The 21,916-nt window shown below is 51.4% G+C and overlaps 1 protein-coding gene across 3 annotated transcripts in view; it reads left to right on the top strand.

Moving 5' to 3' along the window:
• Abl1 (ABL proto-oncogene 1, non-receptor tyrosine kinase) overlaps positions 1 to 16,978 on the top strand; it is a 126,594-nt gene extending 109,616 nt beyond the window's left edge. For all 3 annotated transcript variants that reach the window (XM_008825723.3, XM_008825732.3, XM_017796448.2), the window contains exons 5-11: positions 4,603 to 4,687; positions 5,319 to 5,496; positions 7,279 to 7,463; positions 9,470 to 9,622; positions 11,668 to 11,757; positions 11,952 to 12,116; positions 13,629 to 16,978. In XM_008825723.3, coding sequence (XP_008823945.1) covers positions 4,603 to 4,687; positions 5,319 to 5,496; positions 7,279 to 7,463; positions 9,470 to 9,622; positions 11,668 to 11,757; positions 11,952 to 12,116; positions 13,629 to 15,328 — 2,556 coding nt within the window. In that variant the 3' untranslated portion in view covers positions 15,329 to 16,978. The remainder of the gene's footprint in view (positions 1 to 4,602; positions 4,688 to 5,318; positions 5,497 to 7,278; positions 7,464 to 9,469; positions 9,623 to 11,667; positions 11,758 to 11,951; positions 12,117 to 13,628) is intronic.
• The last annotated feature ends 4,938 nt before the right edge of the window (positions 16,979 to 21,916 follow it).

The following is a 21,916-nucleotide window of genomic DNA, read 5'->3' as shown; positions in this document are numbered from 1 at the left end:
GAACACAGGCCCAAGTGTGTGCTTGTGTCTCAGCTCAGCCAGGCAACGTGTGTGACTTTCCCGACGCCTCCTCTTAAACGCACAGTAAAATGAAAGTTAGAATTGTTGGCTGGCATAAAGTAACTTTAGAGCAAAGTGCATTCCTTTAATTCTAGAAAGAAATGTAACTTCCTCATAATCATATTTAATGTCTTCTTCCGTTGGCCCTTGTGACAAGACCAGCACTTGGGAGGTGGGGGAGAATGGTATGGTTTGGATTATCTGGAGTACTCCTGGACATGTTCCAAATTCAACTTTTTAAAATTTAATAAATATTTGTAGAGTTCCTCTCATCTGTTTGGCAGGCCCTGGGACTCAGCCCTGGGTAGTCCAGGTCAGAAAAGAAATTGACAAAATATCAATGATGGCCGTGCAGCCAGCCAGACCAGTGTCTGGAGCGCAGGCTCAGCTGCACAGGGAGGAGTAGCGATTGCTGCACTGGGTAGGAGCAAGTGGGCCCGGGCCATAAGGAAGGGACAGCAGGGCAGGAGAGACAGCACTGGGATCATTGAGGGATAGTAAGTCACAATTGCCCTGGGCCCCAGCTAAGGAGGGTGGGATCACTGAGGGCTGGACGCACAAGGCGAACCCGATACCGTCAGTTTTCACAGATATTGCAGGAGGAGAGAGCTGATGCTCAGAGGCCTGTATAGCAGCCACAAATGTTGCTTACTTGGAGGGCCAGGTATCACTGAGTGCTATTCACAAACACAAGAAAGAAGGAAACCACAGTACCCGAGATTCAGCAGTGGGCACCTGGGAGTTGTCACCCTATGTGGCTCAAGTGTATGAGTGTATTGCCTGCATGTGTGTAAGTGCACCCATGTCGTGCAGTGCCCTCGGAGGTCAGAAGAGGCTGTTGGGTCCCCTGGAACTAGAGTTACAGATGGTTGTTAGCCACCATGTGGGTGCTGGGAATCAAACCTGGGTTCCCTGCAAGAGTAGCCAGTGCTCTTAACTGCTGAGCCATCCCTCCAGCCCCTATTGTTTGGAGTTTTATCTCCTCTGTCAAAGTTGAGAACTTCGGGTTCTAAATTACACTAAAGGCCAGCATTTACTGAGCTCTTACTGCAGAGTTCCTCATGTGCGTGCACGTGCACACACACACACACACATACACATGTATTTCCATACATCCACAGGCACATATATGAACATAAGTGAACACAAAGTTCTATGTATATATCCACACATACATATACTCTACATCCAGCATCTCCTTAACCTCACAATTTGAAGAGAGGGGCGCTAAAAATGCTAATGGCAATCCACTTTAAGGCTGAGAAGGCTGAGGCAGAGAGGCTAACTGAGCCAGGATTCAAATCCAGGCACCCACCTCCAAGGCCCAGCTTTTTTTTTTTTTTTAATATGTATGCTTGTATTGCCTGAATGTAGGTAAGTGCACCCATGTCGTGCAATGCCCTCCGAGGTCAGATGAGGCTGTCGGATCCCCTGGGACTAGAGTTACAGTTGTTAGCTGCCATGTGGGTGCTGGGATTTGAACCCAGGTCTTCTGCAAGAACATCCAATGCTCTTAACTGATGAGCCATCTCTCCAGCCCCAAGGCCCAGCTTTTGTATTGTTGCTTGTTATCTCCCTCTTTTAGTAGTAAATTTAGGGTCTTATTCCTCAAATACCATGACAAATAAACAGAAATCTCAATTATGCTTTCTTAGAAAACCTTTCCCATCTTCCATGGACTTCCCTCTGATCCACCACTCAGCCAGAGATAATAATGGTAACAGATGCCTGCTGACCAGGCACTGCAGTAGTCTCTCTGTGCACAGGGCAAACGGGCGATCCTCCTTGTCTTGCAGACAAGAAAGCAAGTTCAGAGGCTGGGGATGTGGCTCAGCTCCGTAGAGAGCTTGCCTAGTATGCACAAAGCTGGGGTTCAATCCTCAGCCCTGCATGGTGGCACATACCTCTAATCTCAGCAATTGAGAGGTGGAGGCAGGAAGATCAGGAGCTTGAGGTCAGCACATGAGACCCTGCCTCAGAAAAAGGAAGGGAGAGAGGGGAGGGGATAGAAGAGAAAGGAAGGGTCAGTGCGTGGCTGGTCACAGGGCCGCAGAGCTAGGTCAGCGTGACTGACACCCTCCCTCTTAGCCACTCCGTTGGATCCTAAAGGTTCCAGTACCTCTAAAGGGGGCCAGACCAATCAGTCCCTGTGAAGAGAGAGTTGGCCCGCCTCCTCCCTCACAGACGCGAAGATTAGGGGAATTCAGCTTTTCTCAGAAGGCACTTCCTCAGCCCAAACTCAGCAGTTTTATTTTACTGTGTGAATGGAAAATTGTCTTCAGAAGGGTGATGAAAGTTTTAAAATATGAGTTAGAGGAAGATCACTGGTTAGAATAAGGGACTTCTTTTATGTAGTTAAAACCTCTGTTGCTGATAGCAATTTAAATGATAAACTAGGTCTGACTCCAGCAGGGGGAGACAAACCCACACTAATTTTTCTGAAGGGAAAAGGGCACACCTCCGATGTGTGCTGTGTGTGAGCTGGGGAGGGGACAGGCAGAAGACAGACAAGGTGTTTTGACAGTGCTCTTCCTACTGTATATGCATGCCTCGGGAGTTTTATGACACAGGCCTTTTAGAAAAGGGTCAGTGGCTCTACAAGGGAACAGGACTTCTAAGATGACTTCTCTGCATGGTTTACTGTGTGACATGGTGTGTCAGAAAAGAAAATGCTTGATGTCTAGAAAACTTCACTGCAGAGTTACTTTGTGACATCCGATAGTGCAGTGCAACGTTGGTTCTCCGGATCCTAGCAGGCATCTCTAGCCTTTGACATTAGCGTGTCACCAGATAGCAGAGCGCTGTACGCCTGAGCCAGATGGGCTGCTGAGCAGGCCAGGGAGCAGAGGAAACTTGAGTCCAGCAGCCAGTGGGTGGCACGGGGACAGCTCTCCCCTGCACAGCATGGGAAGCAACAGCCAGCATGCTGAGGTGACATTAGAGCAGCTGTCATTGTTAAAGAGCAGTAGATTGCCTCTCCGCTTAGTCTCTCAGAGCTTTGTGTTTGGTGATAGTGTTATGGCTGACACGCCATCATTGATCATGCTTCACCCGTAAACATGGCTGACCAGAACAAGAAAGCACTGAGCAAAGGTTGGCCTGGCCTCTGGAGTGTCCCCTTCTATCAGGGGACGAACTGGAACAGCCACAGCGCCACACACAAGGGCACTTGGGCTCTTGTTTCCCAGTCAGGAACAGTATACACCACTGCAATGTAACATAAGGCCTGGTAGAGCTTTCTGCACAAGGAACCTGATTTTCAAGAAGTTTCCTCCTCACACACTCACACATATATGTACACTCACACATAACTCTGCAGAAGCTGCAGGTGACCTTCCTTCCTCGCCTCCAGTGCCGGGTTCTAGCATCTGAGGAGACCCTGCCACTCACCACCACTGGTGCCTGGTTATGATGGTCGCTTCAGCGGACAGTGACTGAAGTTACAAGGAGGCTGAGTGGTGTGGCCATAGCTCTTCTGACCCAGACTGGAAATGTGTTGGAAAGAGTGTCCTGTTTGTGCTGGCAGTCTGCCAGTCTTTCCCTCCTCGTTGGCATTTAGACACTGGCCTTGTACAGTGTGACCTACACGACAGTGCCTGTGAGTCTGTTGTCAGGGAGCTGCTGGTGAGGATTGTTTTAGAGCCTGGGTGATTGACTCCCCCAGGCTGTGGTGATTGCCTCATTAGCTGCTCTTGCCACCGCATAGCTGAGAGCTCAGTGTCCGCTCTGCTGCAGGCTGAGGCTCTCATGGGCGATGCAGGCTGTAAGTCGGGTGCATTTCAGAGTCTGCACACTTGTTTTTTTAATGTTAAGTGTGTGTGAGCCTGTTGGAAAACAGACAGTACTTGTGGAAGTCTGCTTGGTCTTTGTGGTGTTTGCCTCTAAAGTCTCTCCAAGACCCCACAAATCCCAAAAGGTGTGGATAGTCTGCCTAGCAGCCACCAGAAACAAATCACTGAGCTGTCAAGCCAGCTCTGACCCACTGCCCTGTGCATCGTCAGGTATGTTTGCATCTTTGTGGCAGAATACCTGACAGAAATAACTTAAGGGAGAAATGATTTCAGAGAGTTTCAGACCATCATGGTGAAAAGACATGGCAGAGTGGGTTATCTGTGGTGACAGGAGTATGTGTGGCGGAGCTGGTCACATGACTGTGAACCAGGAAGTGGAGAGCTAGTCCAGAACCAGGGACTGGGTATGACCTTTAAAGGCCCACTCCTAGTGACTGACTTCTGCCAGCCAGGCTCTACCTCCTGAAGGTTCCACAGCCTTCTAAAATTGCTCTGCCAGTTGGGGAACAAGTGTTCAAAACATGAGCCTGTGAGGGACAGTCCAGACTCAGTCACAGCGCCCTGGGTAAGAACTCCAAAGCTCAACTCCGAAGGAGAGTATATCACCAGAATGAGACTTGCCGGTCGTGGACTCTCCGTGAAAGATGGCTCAGGTGCCACTGCCATTTATATTTGCCCTGGAAGCAGTGCCCTCCCTCTCAGTGGATTCCTCGTGGGAGGAATCTCATGGGTCTGAACTTCCCTTCTGTAGGAGGACACCATGGAGGTCGAGGAGTTCCTAAAGGAGGCTGCTGTGATGAAGGAGATCAAGCATCCTAACCTGGTGCAGCTTCTAGGTAAGCCAGCAGGCGCGGAGTTGTGAACAGCCTGCTCTGGAGGTTCTGCTCCGACCTGTGTTGAGTGAGGGTTGCTGCCAGTGAAGGAGGCCTGTGGGGGTTGGGGTGGGGGGTGTTGAGAGTGTGTTGAGAAAGAAACCGTTTCTTCCTTAAACTATTTGAATGCTGTCAAGTATAAATCTCAAATTGGCTTCAGAAACTTAGGAATATTCCAGAGCTTTCTCACTGTCCTGTGAACAGACATAACCACTCATAGGTAAACGGGCAGTGGCCATTTGATGTGGAGTCTGACTTTTTGAACTCAGTGGTAGCCTCTGCCTGTGTGAGTTCAGGTTCATGGACATGGGGAAGGGAAAGAGCATGGTTCCACGCTGTTATTGCATGTGGGCGTGCACGTGCTGCCTGTGCATGTGGAGGTCAGGGGCGACTCTGTGGAGTTGATTCTCTCCTTCCCCCTTTATCTGGGCTCTGGAGATTGAATTCAGGCCATTAGGCCTTGTACAGCAAGCGCTTTTGCCCACTAAGCTGTCTCGGCAGCCGTGGGGCCTTTGTCTTTGGTGCCAGACCTTTCTAGGGCTCGTTCCCCTGGGAGCAGAGCCACATTCTGAAGCCCTCCATGTCCTGTTGTCAGGGGTATGTACCCGGGAGCCCCCGTTCTACATCATCACCGAGTTCATGACCTATGGGAACTTGTTGGACTACCTGAGAGAGTGCAACCGGCAGGAGGTGAGCGCCGTGGTGCTTCTGTACATGGCAACTCAGATCTCATCCGCCATGGAGTACCTGGAGAAGAAAAACTTCATCCACAGGTAGGGCTGGCAGAGCGGGGCCAGACAGCCGTCAAAACCCAGCTGTGAGGTCTTGGGGCCCTGCTCTCAGCACGACTGCTGGCACCCCAGCCCTGGAAACAAAGGCATGTGCTAGGGGCCTGACTCAAGTGCTGCTTGCAACAGGCAGGACTGAGCACTCATCCGGGCTGCTAATCCCAGGGAAAGAAGCCTTTCACTTTGGAACCATTTTGGACTCAGTGGAATGTTAAATGAAGTTCATAAAAGGCGTTCTTCCTAATAATCACAGCTCCCTCTAAAACAGTGCTCAGTGTTCCTCAGAGGCTGGCATCACCAGTGACAACCTCTGCCTTGGGGCAGCGGGCCCCCAGGTTCAGATTGATGGTGAAAGCCAGGGCCTGTGTTTGGTTTCCATGTGTGTAGTTCGTCCTCCTCTGTGTTCCATTGTCCACTTGCTGTCCCCGGGTTCAGGATGTTTCCACGCTTGTGGAGTTGCATACATGCAGGCCAAAATTACGCATCATTGCTGCTTTAAAACCTGGAGTGTTTGACCTTCAGGCATGCCACAATTATCTGGGTCTTTGCGTGCTTTGCTGGTCGAAGTGGCTTCCTAGCAAAGTGACGGCCTGTGTAGGAGGGAGCCTGATGGGCTTGGCCATTAGAATCCTTCATGCAAGATGTCCTCCACACCCCTGTGATGACCTTTCCTACCCAATTAACTCAAGTGTGAAAACTCGACATGAGATTTCATAGCCAGGAATAAGTGTGCGTGTGAAGTGCTGCCAGCTCCTCAGAAGACAGATTTCTCCGCTCCATGAGAGCCCAGTCCAAACACTCCCGTCTCAGCAAAGCGAACCCTCTGATGCTGCAAATTGAGATTTCCTGACTACTGACTTGCTTTGCATGACTAGCTCTGTTCCCCCTCCATCCGTACACACTTAAAATGCCTGACCAGAAATCCTATTAGCACAACTCTTGTGTTTAGTTTCTCCCTCTTTGCTGCTGACCGAGCTACGTCACGCAGCCGTTGGCCTAAGCTGCCGCATCTTCTCATTGCTCGGTTCTTGTTTGCCTGTGATTTCATGGTTAACGTCCATGAACCAAAGATTAGCCCCCTTCGCTAACAAAGTCTGGAGGTGAGAGGAAGCAGATTAGACGGGAGTTTTTCAGATAGCTCTGAGCAGGCATCAGGAAGCAAGAGGGAAGCAGAGAGCACAGTCTGGCTAAGGAACACATGGACTCCCATTGTCCTGCCAAGTCCGAATGAGACAGGTGGAGACCGCTCGTGTCTGTCTCTTGCAGCTGAGTGTCTCCCGTACCTGGCGTGGGGTAATAGATACACAAGCATGTCGGAAACACTTGCTATTCTCTGGGCGTCACAGGAAGCACTTACATTACTAATCCGTTATCACATATAGCAGCTCAAGGTAGGCCTATTACCATAGCTGAGTGCTCAGTGTTCCTCAGAGGCTGGCATCACCAGTGACAACCTCTGCCTGGGGGCAGCGGGCCCCCAGGTTCAGATTGATGGTGAAACTTACTCCAGGTCACAGGGCAGAGACCTGTGCCCAGTGCCACCCTGTCCAGTGCCACTCTGTCTCTGTTCATCTTGCTGCTCTGTTCATCTCCTGACTTGTGTTTGCCAATGGACTGTTGCTCACTAGTGGGGGCGTGTGATGCTTCCAGGGACCAGGTTTGATTTTCTCAGTGTCGGTGTCGTGCCTTTAGTCAGTGCTGGGGAAAGCTGGGAACCGGGGCGGGGGGGCGTCAGCCGGGTTGCTCATGGACCTTTTCCCTTTTCAGAGATCTTGCTGCCCGGAACTGCCTGGTTGGGGAAAATCACTTGGTGAAGGTGGCTGATTTTGGCTTGAGCAGGTTGATGACAGGGGACACCTACACAGCCCATGCTGGAGCCAAGTTCCCCATCAAGTGGACCGCACCTGAGAGCCTGGCCTATAACAAGTTCTCCATCAAGTCGGATGTCTGGGGTAAGACTGTGCCCTGGGCAGGAGAAGGGGTGCACCTTCCTCCTCTCCTGGCCTCACTGCCGCCGCCACACTCTTCCATTCCCCTCCTTCATTGCTTAATTCTCTTCCTATTTGTTTCATTCCCATTTAAAACCCCATTTCCTCTTTTCTTTTAAATTTAAGTAAAAATGGTCTTTTTCCTCCTGAATGACCCAGAATAACTGGCTCGTTCTGAGCCACTACCTTTCCTTCCCATCTTCTGCACATTTGTTGCTTAGCTGACAGGTTGGGACTGGCCCTGTAGGCACCTAGGGTCCACCTCTCCACAGGAAGTTGTTCGGTTTGGCTTGGGCTTTAAACAGGGTGCTTTGTGATGAGGTTTCATGCATTTTTTTTTAAAAAAAAGAACTCTTTATGATGGCCTATAAGCATGTGCTGAAGACAGTGAGCCCCTTGCCCCCACCCAGCCTGACAGTCATCACTGTAGAGTGAGCTTGTGTCCCTGGCCCCACCTACTCCCTTGCCTCTTGTTATTTTGAAGCAAATCCCAGACACCGTATTATTTTGCACATAAATATTTCAGTATTAGCTTCTTACAGATGCTTCCATTAGTGCAACCACAGTGCGGACCCAAACTTGACAGAATTTCTGAATATTATCAGATTTCCAGTTGAACCATAGAAATCATACCTGTGTTTACAGTTTCATCTGAGAGCCAGATGTGATTCATTGGTCTGTTGTGTCTCTTTAACTCGTATCTTCTTCTCCATCTCTGTATTTCCTTGTTGGTTGTTGATTAAGGAAACTCTGTCCCTTGTCCATTAGACTTACCCAGTCGTGGCTTCGCTTGTTGCATCCTGTGCTGTGGTCTGTTCCATGCTCTGTTCCATGCTGTGGCTTCGGTCTTCTTAGGAAATTCAGAGTCAGATCTGATACCGCATCATATTTGGGTTAACGTCTCTCACTGAGTACGTTAGAGGAGGTGTGCACTTAGATGGTTGGTGCATGAGTCTTGATTTTCTCCCTTTGATGGGATGGGTGTATTGGCTGTTGATACCCGGTGCCCACACTGCTGTTCACTAGGGGCTGTGCGATGGTAATTCTCTAATTCCATCACTCCTAATTCACATCTTATCAGAGTATTCCCATTAAAAAAAAAAAAAAAAAAAAAAAAAAAGGAGCCATCACATACTTGGTTAGCTGGTACAGGAACAGCAGGTTCTCACAAGCCGCCTCCCAGGGCTCCCACCTTCCTAAGCCTCCACAGTGACCTGTTGGATTTGTCTTTTGTGGTGTTATAGGAACTCTGGTGTTAAAATACACTTGTGATTTGACCCACTGAGTTTCTTTTCCATACCTGCACTTGGAGTCGGGGGAACTTAGCACCTCCTGCTTTTGACAGTACCCCGAAGCCTTCCATAATGTCTGTGCTCTCAGGGGTGACAAGATATTCCTGGTTCTGTTAGTAGGAAATGGAATTTCAAGACTCAGAGATTTCATAAGATTTTTTATGAACTGTTTACAGTTGGAAGGGGCCATGGAGAAAATCCTGACCACCCAGAAACGATTAGTGGCCTGATACAAGTATGTAGCAAGTTATAGACCTGGGCAGAACCTGACTTCTAGCCCTGGGTGCCACTTACTTAAAAACCTTGTACTCCAGGGGCCCGCACCTGGTCACCTCTCTTTCAGCGTGTGTTAGTGTGTGTGAGTAAACCACAGCTTACTCTATCCCATTTTCCTGGGCTGTTGGTCATTAAGAGCCCAGGAAAACCTCACTTGTGAGGCTGCTTCTTCGAGTGTGCGTGTGCGTGTGTGTGTGTGTGTGTGTTCATGCACATGCCACTGCACACATGTGGAGGTCAGAGGACAATTTTGTGAAGTCAGTTCTCCCCTTCCACTTTTATGTGAGTTCTGGGGATCCAGTGGTTGTCAAGCACAGGCAGCAAATGCTTTACCCACTGAGCATCTTGTCAGCCCAAGCCGCACACATCTTGCTCATCCATACTCTTCCTTCTTTCTTTCAGCATTTGGAGTATTGCTTTGGGAAATTGCTACCTATGGCATGTCACCTTACCCAGGAATTGACCTGTCACAGGTCTATGAGCTGCTGGAGAAAGACTACCGCATGGAGCGCCCGGAAGGTTGTCCGGAGAAGGTCTATGAGCTCATGCGAGCATGTGAGTCTCCCTTGCTGTTTAGAAGGCACCTGTGGGCTGCAGGAACGCAGGCAGTGGGCGTGTCTACAGAAAGCAGTTCCTGGAGGCTGGTGGCTCTCTGGCCACTAATGGACTTTTGACTTTGAGGCTTCTTTCAATGATTTTACATACCTTTATTTACAGATCAATGTGTGTGAGTGGTTTTTGTCTTCTTTGTGGGGGATGGCTTTTTTTTTTTGAATCTCACTCTGTAGACCTGGCTAGCCTGGAACTCATAGTGATCCTCCTGCCTCAGACTCCCAAGTTCTCGGACTATAGGCATGAGTTACCATGCTCAGACTCTTCTTTTTTTTAAGCATAAAAAGTGTTAAATGGCTGGGCGTGGTGGTGCACACCTTTAATCCCAGCACTCGCCTTTAATCCCAGCACTCCAGAGGCAGAGGCAGGCAGATCTCTGTGAGTTCAAGGCCAGCCTGGTCTACATAGGGAGTTCCAGGACAGCTGGGGCTACAGGGAGACCCTGTCTCAAAAAAAAGACCAAAAAGCGGGGGGTGCGGTTTAAATGGATACCGGATACCAAACCTGGGTTCTTACTAATAAATACAGATTCCTAGGTCCTGCCTCCAAATAACTGTAAAACACTCCACATGATGTGTGTCTAGTCAAGTTTCGGGGGGCGGGGGTTGCTTTGTTGCCTGCTTACATGAGTTCTGTCATCTGTATATGATCATTCCTTCAACTACTTTTTTACTTAGCAGTGTAACAGGGACACCTCTCTCTGCCCATATTTAGAGATTTCCCTCACCCTGACCCCCCAACCTTAAATTAATGCAGCTGTCTAGCATGTCAGTCAGAGGTTTGAAGCATTCATTCATTTGCCCTTTTGTGATGAGCTTTTGACAGTTTTTACGCATGTGTTTGCTTTAATTACATTTTATTGATTGATTGATTTGGGTGCATACAGGCCACAGTACAAGTATGGAGACCACAACGTGTAGGAGTCAGTTCTCTCCTTCCACCATATGGGCCCGAGATTGAATTCAGATGGTCGGGTTTGACAGCAGGCGACTTTACCCATGGAGCCATCTCACCGCCCCACTACCGCTTTATAAACAAGGCAGGGCAAACATCCTCGTCCATATATTTCCACACTTACACTGATATTTCTAAAAGCTGAACTGTTGGTTCAAAGAATTAAGTATTTTAAATCCTTATACTGTTGACAAAATTATCTTCTTTAAAAAATAAGTTACCAGTGACGACTTCCAACAGGAGTGTGTGACAAGCAGAGAGCAGCTGCGCCTTCACTGACCCTTCTAATCCTTAAACATTTTCTGATTTACCTATTTTTATTTTATGTGTATGAGTGTTTTGTCTGCCTATAAGTGCACCTGCGTGTGTAAAGGCCTGCAGAGGCCAGAAGAGGGCATTAGAACCTGTAGAACTGGAGTTATGGGCCATTGTGAGGAACCTTGTGGGTGCTGAGAACCAAACCCAGGTCCTCTGCGAGAGCAGCCAGTGCTCTTAAACTCGGAGCCTCTCTCCACCTCTTCATCTTTTCAGTCTTGTTTTCCTCAGCATGGCAGTCCCAGCAGCAGGGAAGCTGAGGCAGGAGGATCACCGGAGCTCGGGACTTGAGACTAGCCTCAGGAGCATAGTGAGATCTGGTCCGAAAAAGACAAAAGAGGATGGATACCTTCGCTGCTGTAGTGAGGAGTTTAGACTTTGATGAGTGTGACGTGAGGATGAAGACAGAGACAAGCTACTGCCTTGCCAGCACCCCGTCTGCCAGTGGTGTGTGGAGAACCATTTGTAGATGGAGTTCTCCTTGTCAGTGTCTCTCTGGAGTTTTGCAGTCCACATTTCTGCCAGTGTGGAATGTCTTTTCAAATTCTTAACGTCTGTAACAGGACGCGGCAGCATTCGGCATTTTAACTTGTCATGGCGTCAGCTGGTCGCAGCTTGAGTTGCCGCTCTCATGTCCAGACCATTCCTTGGGAATAGCTAGTCCCTGGGTTCGATAGCAGTGCTTCCTGGCTGGTCTGATGAGGGTCTTCTCTGTCCAGGTTGGCAGTGGAATCCCTCTGAACGGCCTTCCTTTGCTGAAATTCACCAGGCCTTTGAAACGATGTTCCAGGAATCTAGTATCTCAGATGGTAATGTACCAACCCGGGGCCCATGGTGGGTAGAGGGTTGGATTGGGGCTATATGGGCTTCAGTTTGTTCTGGTGAAAGTGCCTGAGCCAAGTGAGAGACCAGAAATCTGAGCAGAGGCGTTGGTGGTGGTTCTGCGTCTAAGCTGACACCGTCACTGATGGCTGCTGGGTCTGTGCTGTGTTGTGATCCTTAGAAGTGGAGAAGGAGCTGGGGAAGCAAGGTGTGAGAGGGGCTGCTGGCACTGTGCTTCAGGCCCCGGAGCTGCCCACCAAGACCAGGACCTCCAGGAGAGCTACTGAGCAGAAGGACACCACTGACATGTCGGAGCTGCCCCACACCAAAGCCCAGGGAGAGAGTGGTATGTTCCCCCTCCTCACCCCTCAGGCCAGGGTAGGCAAATGGGAAGCTGTGCATGGAGCTGGCAGGGAAGGGCAGTAGTCCCTCCTCAGTGGTTCAGCCCTGAGGGAGGAAAGCTACCTCTTGCCCAGTCACTTCTCTCCCTGGGGGCCATTCAGCAGTTGGCCATTCCAACAGGCAGAAGGCTGAGACGACTACGGGGAAACACACCCACCTTGCCATCTTTTCTTCAGCGTTTGTGGGCCTCTTTCAGGGCAGATAAAGCAATAGTAAACATTAAACTGAGCAAAGAGCAGCTTGTGAATCACTCACAGGAGGTCACTGGACAGAGCTGGTGACCCTGTGATTTCTGGAGTATCTGTCTGCACTCTTCCCCAGGCCAGGAGGGAGATGTGGTTGGGTCAGGAGGTGCCTAGTCCTATTACCAAGGATAATACTAGCAAACATGGGTCTGGGGCTGCCAGGCTGTTCGCTGAGTGACACCCCAAAACAACAATTTGGTTCTCCTGAAGATTCACCTGGACTGGCAGGGGCTCCCAGTGTGGGCTGATACTGATGGGCCACTGGCTATCTTGAGTGGGACCAGGCAGAACAAAGCCAAGTTCTGATGGAGATTCATGTGAAGTGTTCACTAACAGCAAGACCCACAGACCTCAGTCTTGCGGTTTTTAGCTTATACTCCCACTAGTGAAAAGTTGAGTGGTCAGCCTGTACAGTATATAAACTCCTGTAGGAATGGTACACATACTTTGTGCCAAAGATGTGTGCTTAGAAGATGTACAGAAAGGCTGAGGAGAGGGCTCAGAACACTTTGCTTGAGTCAGGGTTGTCCTCTGACCGCCACATTGCTGTGGCATGTGCACACATGTGTACACACATGTACACATGGCCAAATCATCTTGCACCCAAAGGCTGTTCCTTCACTCTCTGTTGTTTGTCATTTGTGAAGTCATGGGCAGTGGGAGGAGGAAGGGTTGCCAAGGAGCATGCACTTAGGAGAAGTCCAGGGATGAGCAGGTATGTCTGTTACTGCCCACAGTATCCCTGGCGAGGTGTTTTGATAGGTTATCTCCTGGTGAGCCTGGAGGGTCCACAGCAGCTCTGCTCTGGAATGTGACTGTGTGTGATCCAGAAGAGTCTCTCCCCACCTCCTTCTGCTGGATTGTGTGGGCTGGCCCACCCCCTTGGAGGCAGCAGAGCCCACCAAGTCCCCAAAGGCCAGCAAAGGCCTCATTCTGATGTCTGCCTCTGCTGGTCTTAGGACAGACACATCCTCTCCTCTGCCTAGTGCTGAGGGAAGCCTCTCTCAACAGCTAGCTGCAGCGGTCTGGCAACACCAGTTTAAAGCCCTTGAGTTGTATTGTCCCATTTTATGTGAGAAAACTGAGGATGGGGAAGGGAAGTGCCATGGAGCTTCCTACACAGAGGTGGATGAGAGCTGATCAGTCCAACTCCTGAGCCAGCATGCCCAGCCCCTGGGGAGCGGCTGCTCACCTCTCTCTTCGTGTTTCAGATCCCCTGGACCATGAGCCTGCTGTATCCCCACTGCTTCCTCGGAAAGAGCGTGGGCCCCCAGATGGCAGCCTAAATGAAGACGAGCGCCTTCTCCCCAAAGACAAAAAGACCAACCTGTTCAGTGCCTTGATTAAGAAGAAGAAGAAAATGGCGCCAATGCCCCCCAAACGCAGCAGCTCTTTCCGGGAGATGGATGGCCAGCCGGAGCGCCGAGGGGCCAGTGAGGATGATGGCCGGGAGATCAGCAATGGAGCACTAGCTCCCACCCCCTTGGAGGCAACAGAGCCCACCAAGTCCCCAAAGGCCAGCAATGGGGCTGGCGTCCCCAATGGAGCCTTCCGGGAGCCAAGCGGCTCAGGTTTCCGTTCTCCCCACCTGTGGAAAAAGTCCAGCACAATGACCAGCAACCGGCTGGCCACCGGTGAAGAGGAAAGCTGCGGCGGCAGCTCCAGCAAGCGCTTCCTGCGGTCCTGCTCAGCCTCCTGCATGCCCCATGGGGCCAGGGACACAGAGTGGAGGTCGGTCACACTGCCCCGGGACCTGCCATCTGCTGGCAAGCAGTTTGACTCATCCACTTTTGGAGGACATAAAAGTGAGAAGCCGGCTCTGCCTCGGAAGCGGGCCAGTGAGACCACCAGGTCTGAGCATGTGGCCAAAGGCACGGTGACACCCCCTCCCCGACTGGTGAAGAAGACCGAGGAGGCTGCTGATGAGGTCTTCAAGGATATGGAGTCTAGCCCCGGCTCTAGTCCTCCCAGCTTGACTCCCAAGCTCCTCCGTCGGCAGGTCACTGCCTCTCCTTCCTCTGGCCTCCCCAACAAGGAAGAGGCCACCAGGGGCAGTGCCTCTGGGACCTCTGCCTCCACTGAGCCAGCACCCCCGAGCAGCAGGGTAGGGCTCAGCAAGGCCTCCACCGAGGAGACCCGAGTAAGGAGGCACAAGCACTGCTCTGATTCTCCAGGGAGAGACAAGGGGCGGCTGTCCAAGCTCAAGCCTGCTCCTCCACCACCGCCAGCCTCTGCGGGGAAAGCTGTGAAACCAGCACAGAGCCCCAGCCAGGAAGTGGCCGGGGAGGCAGGCAGTGCCACAAAGACAAAATGTACAAGTCTGGCTATGGATGCTGTGAACAGTGACACCGCCAAACCTGGCCAGCCAGGGGAAAGCCTCAGAAAACCTGTGCCCCCGTCCGTGCCAAAGCCACAGTCAGCCACTAAGCCACCAGGGACTCCCACCAGCCCAGCCTCTACTCCCTCCATACTGCCAGCAGCCTCCTCAGCCCTAGCTGGGGACCAGCCATCTTCCGCTGCCTTCATCCCCCTCATATCGACACGAGTGTCTCTTCGGAAGACCCGCCAACCCCCGGAGCGCATCGCCAGCGGCACCATCACCAAGGGCGTGGTTCTGGACAGTACCGAGGCCTTGTGCCTTGCCATCTCCAGGAACTCGGAGCAGATGGCCAGCCATAGTGCTGTGCTGGAGGCCGGCAAAAACCTGTACACGTTCTGCGTGAGCTACGTGGACTCCATCCAGCAGATGAGGAACAAGTTCGCCTTCCGCGAGGCCATCAACAAGCTGGAGAACAACCTCCGAGAGCTCCAGATATGCCCTGCAACAGCAGCCAGCGGCCCGGCCGCCACGCAGGACTTCAGCAAGCTCCTCAGCTCTGTAAAGGAGATCAGTGACATCGTGCAGAGGTAGCAGAAGTCAGGGCTTATGCCATCCGGAGCTACTGCAGTCCATGAGGGCTCATGTGCCTGTGTGTGACGGTGACAGAGGACCAGGGGCCTGCATCTTGGCAGGGGCTCTGAGCCAGGTGGCCTTTCTACCTGCATTGGGCACCAGCTGGCTTGCACCTTTCTTCCCCATCCCAGGCACCCTGAGCCACCTCTCTTCTTACCTCCTCCTATCTGTGGACTTACTGATCTGTGACTGTAGCCAGCCTGCCAGGTGCCAGGGCCCACCAGGCTTACCCATCAGTGCCTCAGAGCCAGCCCTCAGGCCAGCTGGGAATACCCAGAGGACTGTGTTCCTCTCAGGAGGAGGCCCTGCTCATTCTGTCTCTGTCTCTGTCTCTATCTCTCTTTCTCTCTCTCTCTCCCTCCCCCTCCCCTCCCCCCCACGCACACGCATGCACACACACACACACACACACGTGACCCTTTACTGGCCATCCTATACCTTCAAGCTAAAGGCCTGTCCCAGGAAGGCTGTGCTCACCATTTCCTCATGTAAAGGAAGCTGTTGATCTGGAGGTTATGGGGTGCTAAAGTCAAGGGCCCACATGTGTGGGTGCTAAAGATGGTGGAGCCTGGGAAAGTGCCGGCAGCCTGTCGCCTGTCCTCTACATCACACATGTTGTGCCCTACAGATCCTGGATAGGAAGCTTGAGCTTCACAGGTGACTGTCGCTAGCCGGCTGGGCACACAGGGCAAGCCCAGTGCTCCAGGAGGCCACTCCTTACTTCAAGGTGCCCCAAAAGATAAGGGTTTCTGAGCAGTGTCCTTCCTCTCTCCTGTTCCTGAAGCCAGGTTGATCCTCGGGCCCTTGTTTCTATGACAGAGTCTGGCTTTCTGGTGTTGTGAGCTTTTCAAAGTCTGTGCAGAAAAGAGCAGACACCAGGCACAGCCAGGCAGGAAGAAAAGCCCGCTGGCCTGGGCCATCCCCGGCCTGGCTACCCCTCAGAGCTGCTGCTCGACTGCCGTCACTGCTCAGCCCAGTGCTCCTGTGACTTGCCACAGCACAGGCAGGGTGGGGTATATTTTGCAGACTTGGCCAGGGCAAGCCTCCCTTCCCCAGGCAGTCAGCTGAGGAGCAAGAGGAGCACCTGCCCGGGTCTCATACTGGGCCTGGAGAAACCCCTCCGTACTCCCTGCTTCCACACTGGCTGCTTTGCACAAGCCCCAGTTTTACACTAATCACCTAGTCTCTGGATTTATTTTTCTGATAGAGATGGTTTCCTCTGTATTGTTCTTCTATGGTCTTCACAGCACATCACCTCCTGGCCCCCAACGGCTGTTCCTCAGCCTGAAGGAGGCAGTGCCACACCGCCAGCGGCCTTGCAAAGCCAGATGCCCTCCACACCCGACCGCCATGTCCACGAGGTACTCGTCTGTCGTTGCTAACGTGCCACTATATTTTGCATTTATACTTTGGCATTACGCTCTTTATAGACTTGTTCTTTTATAAATGATGTGTAAATAGGGGCCACTGTGCTCTCACTGGAACAGTGCTGTTCCCTTTTTCCTTGGTCCAGTACATTTTGTTTCTGTATATGACTCTGTTTTTTGAATCCAAATCTCTCCTCTGTAGTATTTTTTAAATAAATAAGTGTTTACAGAATTACTGACAGATTGCTCGGTCTGAGAGTCTTCCCTGCTGCCCCAAGCCTGGTGTATGCCCCCAGCCCCCCACATACATGTGGGGAGTAGGATGGGTTCTGGGTTCTGGGTTCAGGAAGGGCTACTGCACATGTTAGGTGTCACAAAGCAGAATACTGACCAGGTGTCACAGGGCCATCCACACCTGGGCTGCCCTGCTCATTCTGTGTCCTTGGCACATGGTAATTGAACATCCTGCCCTCAATTGAGCAGAGGAGCATGCAGGGGCCAAGCACCCCACGGGTCCAGCAGCCATTGTAAATAGTCACTGTCCCAACATGGAAGCCTCAAGTGGCTGGGATCCTTTTTTTTTTTTTTAAGATAGGGTCTCCCTGTAGTCCCTGAAATTCATTATGTAGACCGGGCTGGCCTGAAACTCACAGAGATCCGGGCTGAGTACTGGGATTAAAGGCATGTGCCACCATGCCCGGCTCACATCTGGGATATTTTAAAAAATCAAATGAGGGGCTGGCGAGATGGCTTAGCAGGTAAAGGCACTTACTGCCAAGCCTGACACGTAAATTTAGTACTGGGACCCACATGGTAGAAAACCAATTCCTATAAATTGTCCTCTGACCTCCACACGTGTGCCATGGTGCATGCACACAAAACACACTAAATAAATAAAAATTTCTTAGAATCAATGGGCCAAGGAGATGGCGCAGTTCAGCAAATTGGGTCCTACAGCAAACTTAACAAAACTCCAGCACTGGGAGAAATGACCAGAGGCTCCCTGGGGCTTGCTGATCAGCCAAACTAGGCAAATTGGTGAGCTCCAAAGGTAGAATGCAATTGAAGAAACCCAATATCGACCTCTAGCCTCAGCATGTAAACACATGTATGTGTATGTGCACGCATACATAGATGCATACATGGAAAAGGAAATGGAGGGGTTGGAAAGATTGCTCAGCACCCACATTGGTGGCTCACAACCACCTGTCACTCCAGGTACAAGGGACTGATATGCTTTTCTGGCCTCCATGAGCTCCTGCATTGCACATGGTTCACATACACTCAAGCCTACACACAGTCATGTTTGTTTGTTTTTTTTTTTATCTTAAAAAGGGTGGAAAAGCACGTGGTGGTGCACGCCTTTAATCCCAGCACTTGGGAGGCAGAGGCAGGCGGATCTCTGTGAGTTCAAGGCCAGCCTGGTCTACATAGTGAGTTCCAGGACAGCTGGGTCCACAGGGAGACCCTGCTTCAAAAAGACCAAAAAAAAAAAAAAAGGTGGAAATATTGCAGATGTCTGTCCGCAGACGTGAGGATTCACAAATCAAGCTTTGTTCACACTGGGGTATTGGGATGTAGTGAGAATTAGAACATCTTGGGTGCAGCTGTGAGGTGGTGTTTAGCTCTGCTTGCTACAGCTGTGTCAGGACAAGGGCGAGGGGCAGAGCTCAGAGGCTGGGTGCTCCAGCCAGCAGGTGTCTTAGTGAAGGTGACCACACACTTAGAACCGGGCCCTCTGGAAGCACCCGCACTGTAGTGGCAGTTTCCGTGTGAGCTCTTGCAGCTCTCTGCGGGCTCTGCCTTGCCACATGGAAGGCCCACGTCATCCTTTAAGGAGAGCACTCTGTCACTGTCCTCTTTTGAGGGGTAGAGAAGCTGGTGCTCAGAGAGGTGAAGCAGCTTGGCCAAGGCCTCACAGCGGGTGCCCACTGTGTCAGGTTAGTTCCTAGGCAGTGTGGATGGTCACACCCAGCTCAGCAGAGGCAGGCTTCAGACTGTGTTCCTCCCTCTGCAGTGGTGAACCATGGCCTGTCTGGCCTCAAGGGGAGACAGATTTCACTCTTCACTCAGCACACCCTGGGGGGAGGGGGGAGGGAGGGGAGAGAGGGCCAGAAGTGTGTGTGTGTCTGTCCAGCAGTCAATGTTGGGTGTCTTTCTCAGTTTCTCTCAGCCATTTTTTTTTTTTTTTTTGAGACAGTGTCTCTCACTGAACCTGAAGCTCACTGATTTGCTAGACAGGCTGTCCATTGAGCTCCAGAATCTGCCTCCACCTTTATCACCATCCACCCAACTTCACACCCACCCCACCAGAGTTGGGATTACAGACCTGCGCCCGTCTGTTATATGGGTGCTGGGGATCTGAACTCGGGTCCTCATGTTTGCATGGCAAACACTTTATTGGCTGAGCTTTTTCCTTGGCCCCTAGGGAGTCATCATACACCCTGTACAGGCCACGTTGGGTGGGAGCAGTCTAAAGCAGCCCCCATTCGTGGCACCTCCATCTCTGGCGGTCTTGACGAGGACCCCTGCTGCAGCTAATGTCAGTTCTGCAGTCGGACACCTGGGATACTGTCTGAGTGGGCATTCCCCAGGCATCTTGGCTTATTCCTGTGGAAGCACAGAGGCGCAGGGTGACCAGAGTCTCATGGTGAGGTCTGTGGATCTGGCCTGTGCCATCTTTGGCACTGAAGCGAGCAAGGGTAAGGTGGGTCCCTCTTCACTGCAGCTGTCCCAGGCCTTTTAAATTGTTCCTTAAGCATTTGATATTATTTCAAACAGGAAGTTGTGGACAGAAATGTTCATCCATCCACCAGCTGAACACCAGTAGATGTACGTCCACAAGGAGACTTGTCATCTTGTTCCATATTTTGTTTTTTGAGACTGGGACTTATTCGTCTCAGACTGACTTCAATCTCACTAGGTAACCAAAGCTGGCCTTGAACTCCTGATCCTCCAGCCTCAACCTCCTGAGTGCTGGGATTATGACCACTAAGCCTGGCTCTTGCTTGCAACTTGAACGAATACAGTGAACATCTACAGACAGCTCCCAGGCTGGGACTTAGAGCTGCCAGGCCAGGAGGTGAGTTGCTTGAGACTGAGCCTCCCCTTCCCAACCAGTGATCTTCCACCCCGGGGAGGAGAAAGGAAAACCTAGAGCTTGCCAGAAGCGTGGGGTACTTGGGGGCAGGGGATTAAAGAGAGAGTTTAGTACCACACAGGCGAGCTGGTTTAACAGATCGATGCTCTAGCAGCCTGAGTGTTCTGATTTTCAGGGCTATTGAGCTCCAATGTATAAGCAAACTGGAAAGAATAGCTTTGTTGGTTTTCTTTTAATGATGAAAAGTAATGACAGCAGATGCATTCCTTTGAAGGCCCCCCATTGCCCCTCCCCCCTTTCATCTTGGGCCTCTCCATTGAGGTTCTTGCGTTCTTTTAATGATGAAAAGTAATGACAGCAGATGCATTCCTTTGAAGGCCCCTCATTGCCCCTCCCCCCTTTCATCTTGGGCCTCTCCATTGAGGTTCTTGCTAAATTCAAAACCTGCCAAGCTTGGGGTGTGGCTTAGTGGTAGAAAGCTTGCCTAGCATGTGCAAGGCCCTGGGTTTGATCCCCAGCACAGCAAAATAAGATGAAAATAAAAATGAACCAGTGCCTCCCCACAGAGTGGGTAAGGCTGTGCAGTCTGTAGCCTGCTGGCTGCCAGTGTCTCAGGACCATGGGTGATGTACCACTTGGCAAGTGAAGGTGTGCCAGGATCCTGACTGCTCTCTGCCCTGGTCTGTCTGTCTGGGGTCTTTTTGAGACAAGGTCTCCTTGTAGCTCCAGCTGGCCTAGAACTCACTATGTAAACCAGGCTGGCCTTGAACTCACAGAGATCCACCTGCCTCTGCCTCCCAAGTGCTGGGATTAAAGGTGTGCACCACCATGCCCGGCTCATCTGATCTTCATTGATCTACTTTTTCTGTATGAGTGAACCTCAGGAGGGGTTGAGCCAGGTTACTGCCCCCACCAAAGCAGGGTGAGTGCCTCCCATGGGGCAGAACCAGCTAGACTCAGACTCGCTTCTCTAGGTCCACCAGTGATCAGTGTCCTCAGGCTGTCTTCACAGGTGCTGACCCAGGGCACGTGTCTGTCCCCTACACACTTGCAAGTGGGAGAAGCATTCCTTTGCAGGAACATCCTCAGTCACCTCCTCCTCACATAGAGAGGAAGGCAGACAGCGATGTGCTTCCCGGACTCCTGTGACAGCAGCCCAGGACCCAGGGCTTGTGTGCAAGGCACGGGGGAGCCCTGTGCAGGCAGCGGCAAGGCGCTAGGGAAAGGTGCACTGTAAAGTCTGATATTTGGGCTCTGGCCTCCCTCCCCACCTCACCTCCCAGCCCTGCTCCCCAGTCAGTGTGGTTCTTTTGTGGCTCAGATCTGTCACCCTTAATGAAATGGCTTTCTGGCTTCCTGAGGATTGAGAGCTGCTACTGGCCGACACAAGTCACTAATAGAATGGAAAACACCGAAATACTCCAAGGTGCCAAGCTGGGCCCAGCCCAGTGTGGTTCTAAAAGGCTAATAAAAATCCACCAATTAATTGTGACAGCTCAATGGAAAATTATTCAATTGTGAACAGGGGCAAGCCGCCACTTGGAAGGAGGAGGGAGATGTTGCCATAGAAACATCAATATAAGTTCCCATCTCAGCAGTGGCAGACAGCCCTGGAGTGAGCTGCTTCTGACGGGTGTGTCTGACCCCGATTGGGATGCAGGGGACCACAGCAGCCTTTAAAAGGGATGTTCTGCCTGGCCCCAGGCCTGTAAACAGCCCGGGCTGAACCTGGCTCCCCCAAAGCCCCCAGGTAGAGATGTTGTTTTCCACACACTCCTTAATCCTGAGAGAAGCAGGTGGGGAGCAGAGACTGAAGGAGGAAACAGCCTGTATCTCCCCGTACTTTTGCCCAGCTGCCAATTAAGGGGATGCTAGGAGAGGTATGCAGGCACAGGCAACACGATTTCCATCTCCCCAAAGCCAAGGCTCCAGGAGCTCAAGCAAAGGAAGTTTCTGGGGCCCAAAGGACCTGGAGGGAAGAGGCCGGCATCCCATTACAGTGCTGCAGTAGTTACAACTTTTATTTCAAAAGGTACACACACAACACATTCCTATTCTGAGTATTTGAAATGCAACTTT

This window comes from Nannospalax galili, unplaced genomic scaffold (genome assembly GCF_000622305.1).
Source record: "Nannospalax galili isolate Female #2095 unplaced genomic scaffold, S.galili_v1.0 scaffold290, whole genome shotgun sequence".
Taxonomy (NCBI): Eukaryota; Metazoa; Chordata; class Mammalia; order Rodentia; family Spalacidae; genus Nannospalax; species Nannospalax galili.
This window is presented reverse-complemented; position numbering and strand designations above follow the sequence as displayed.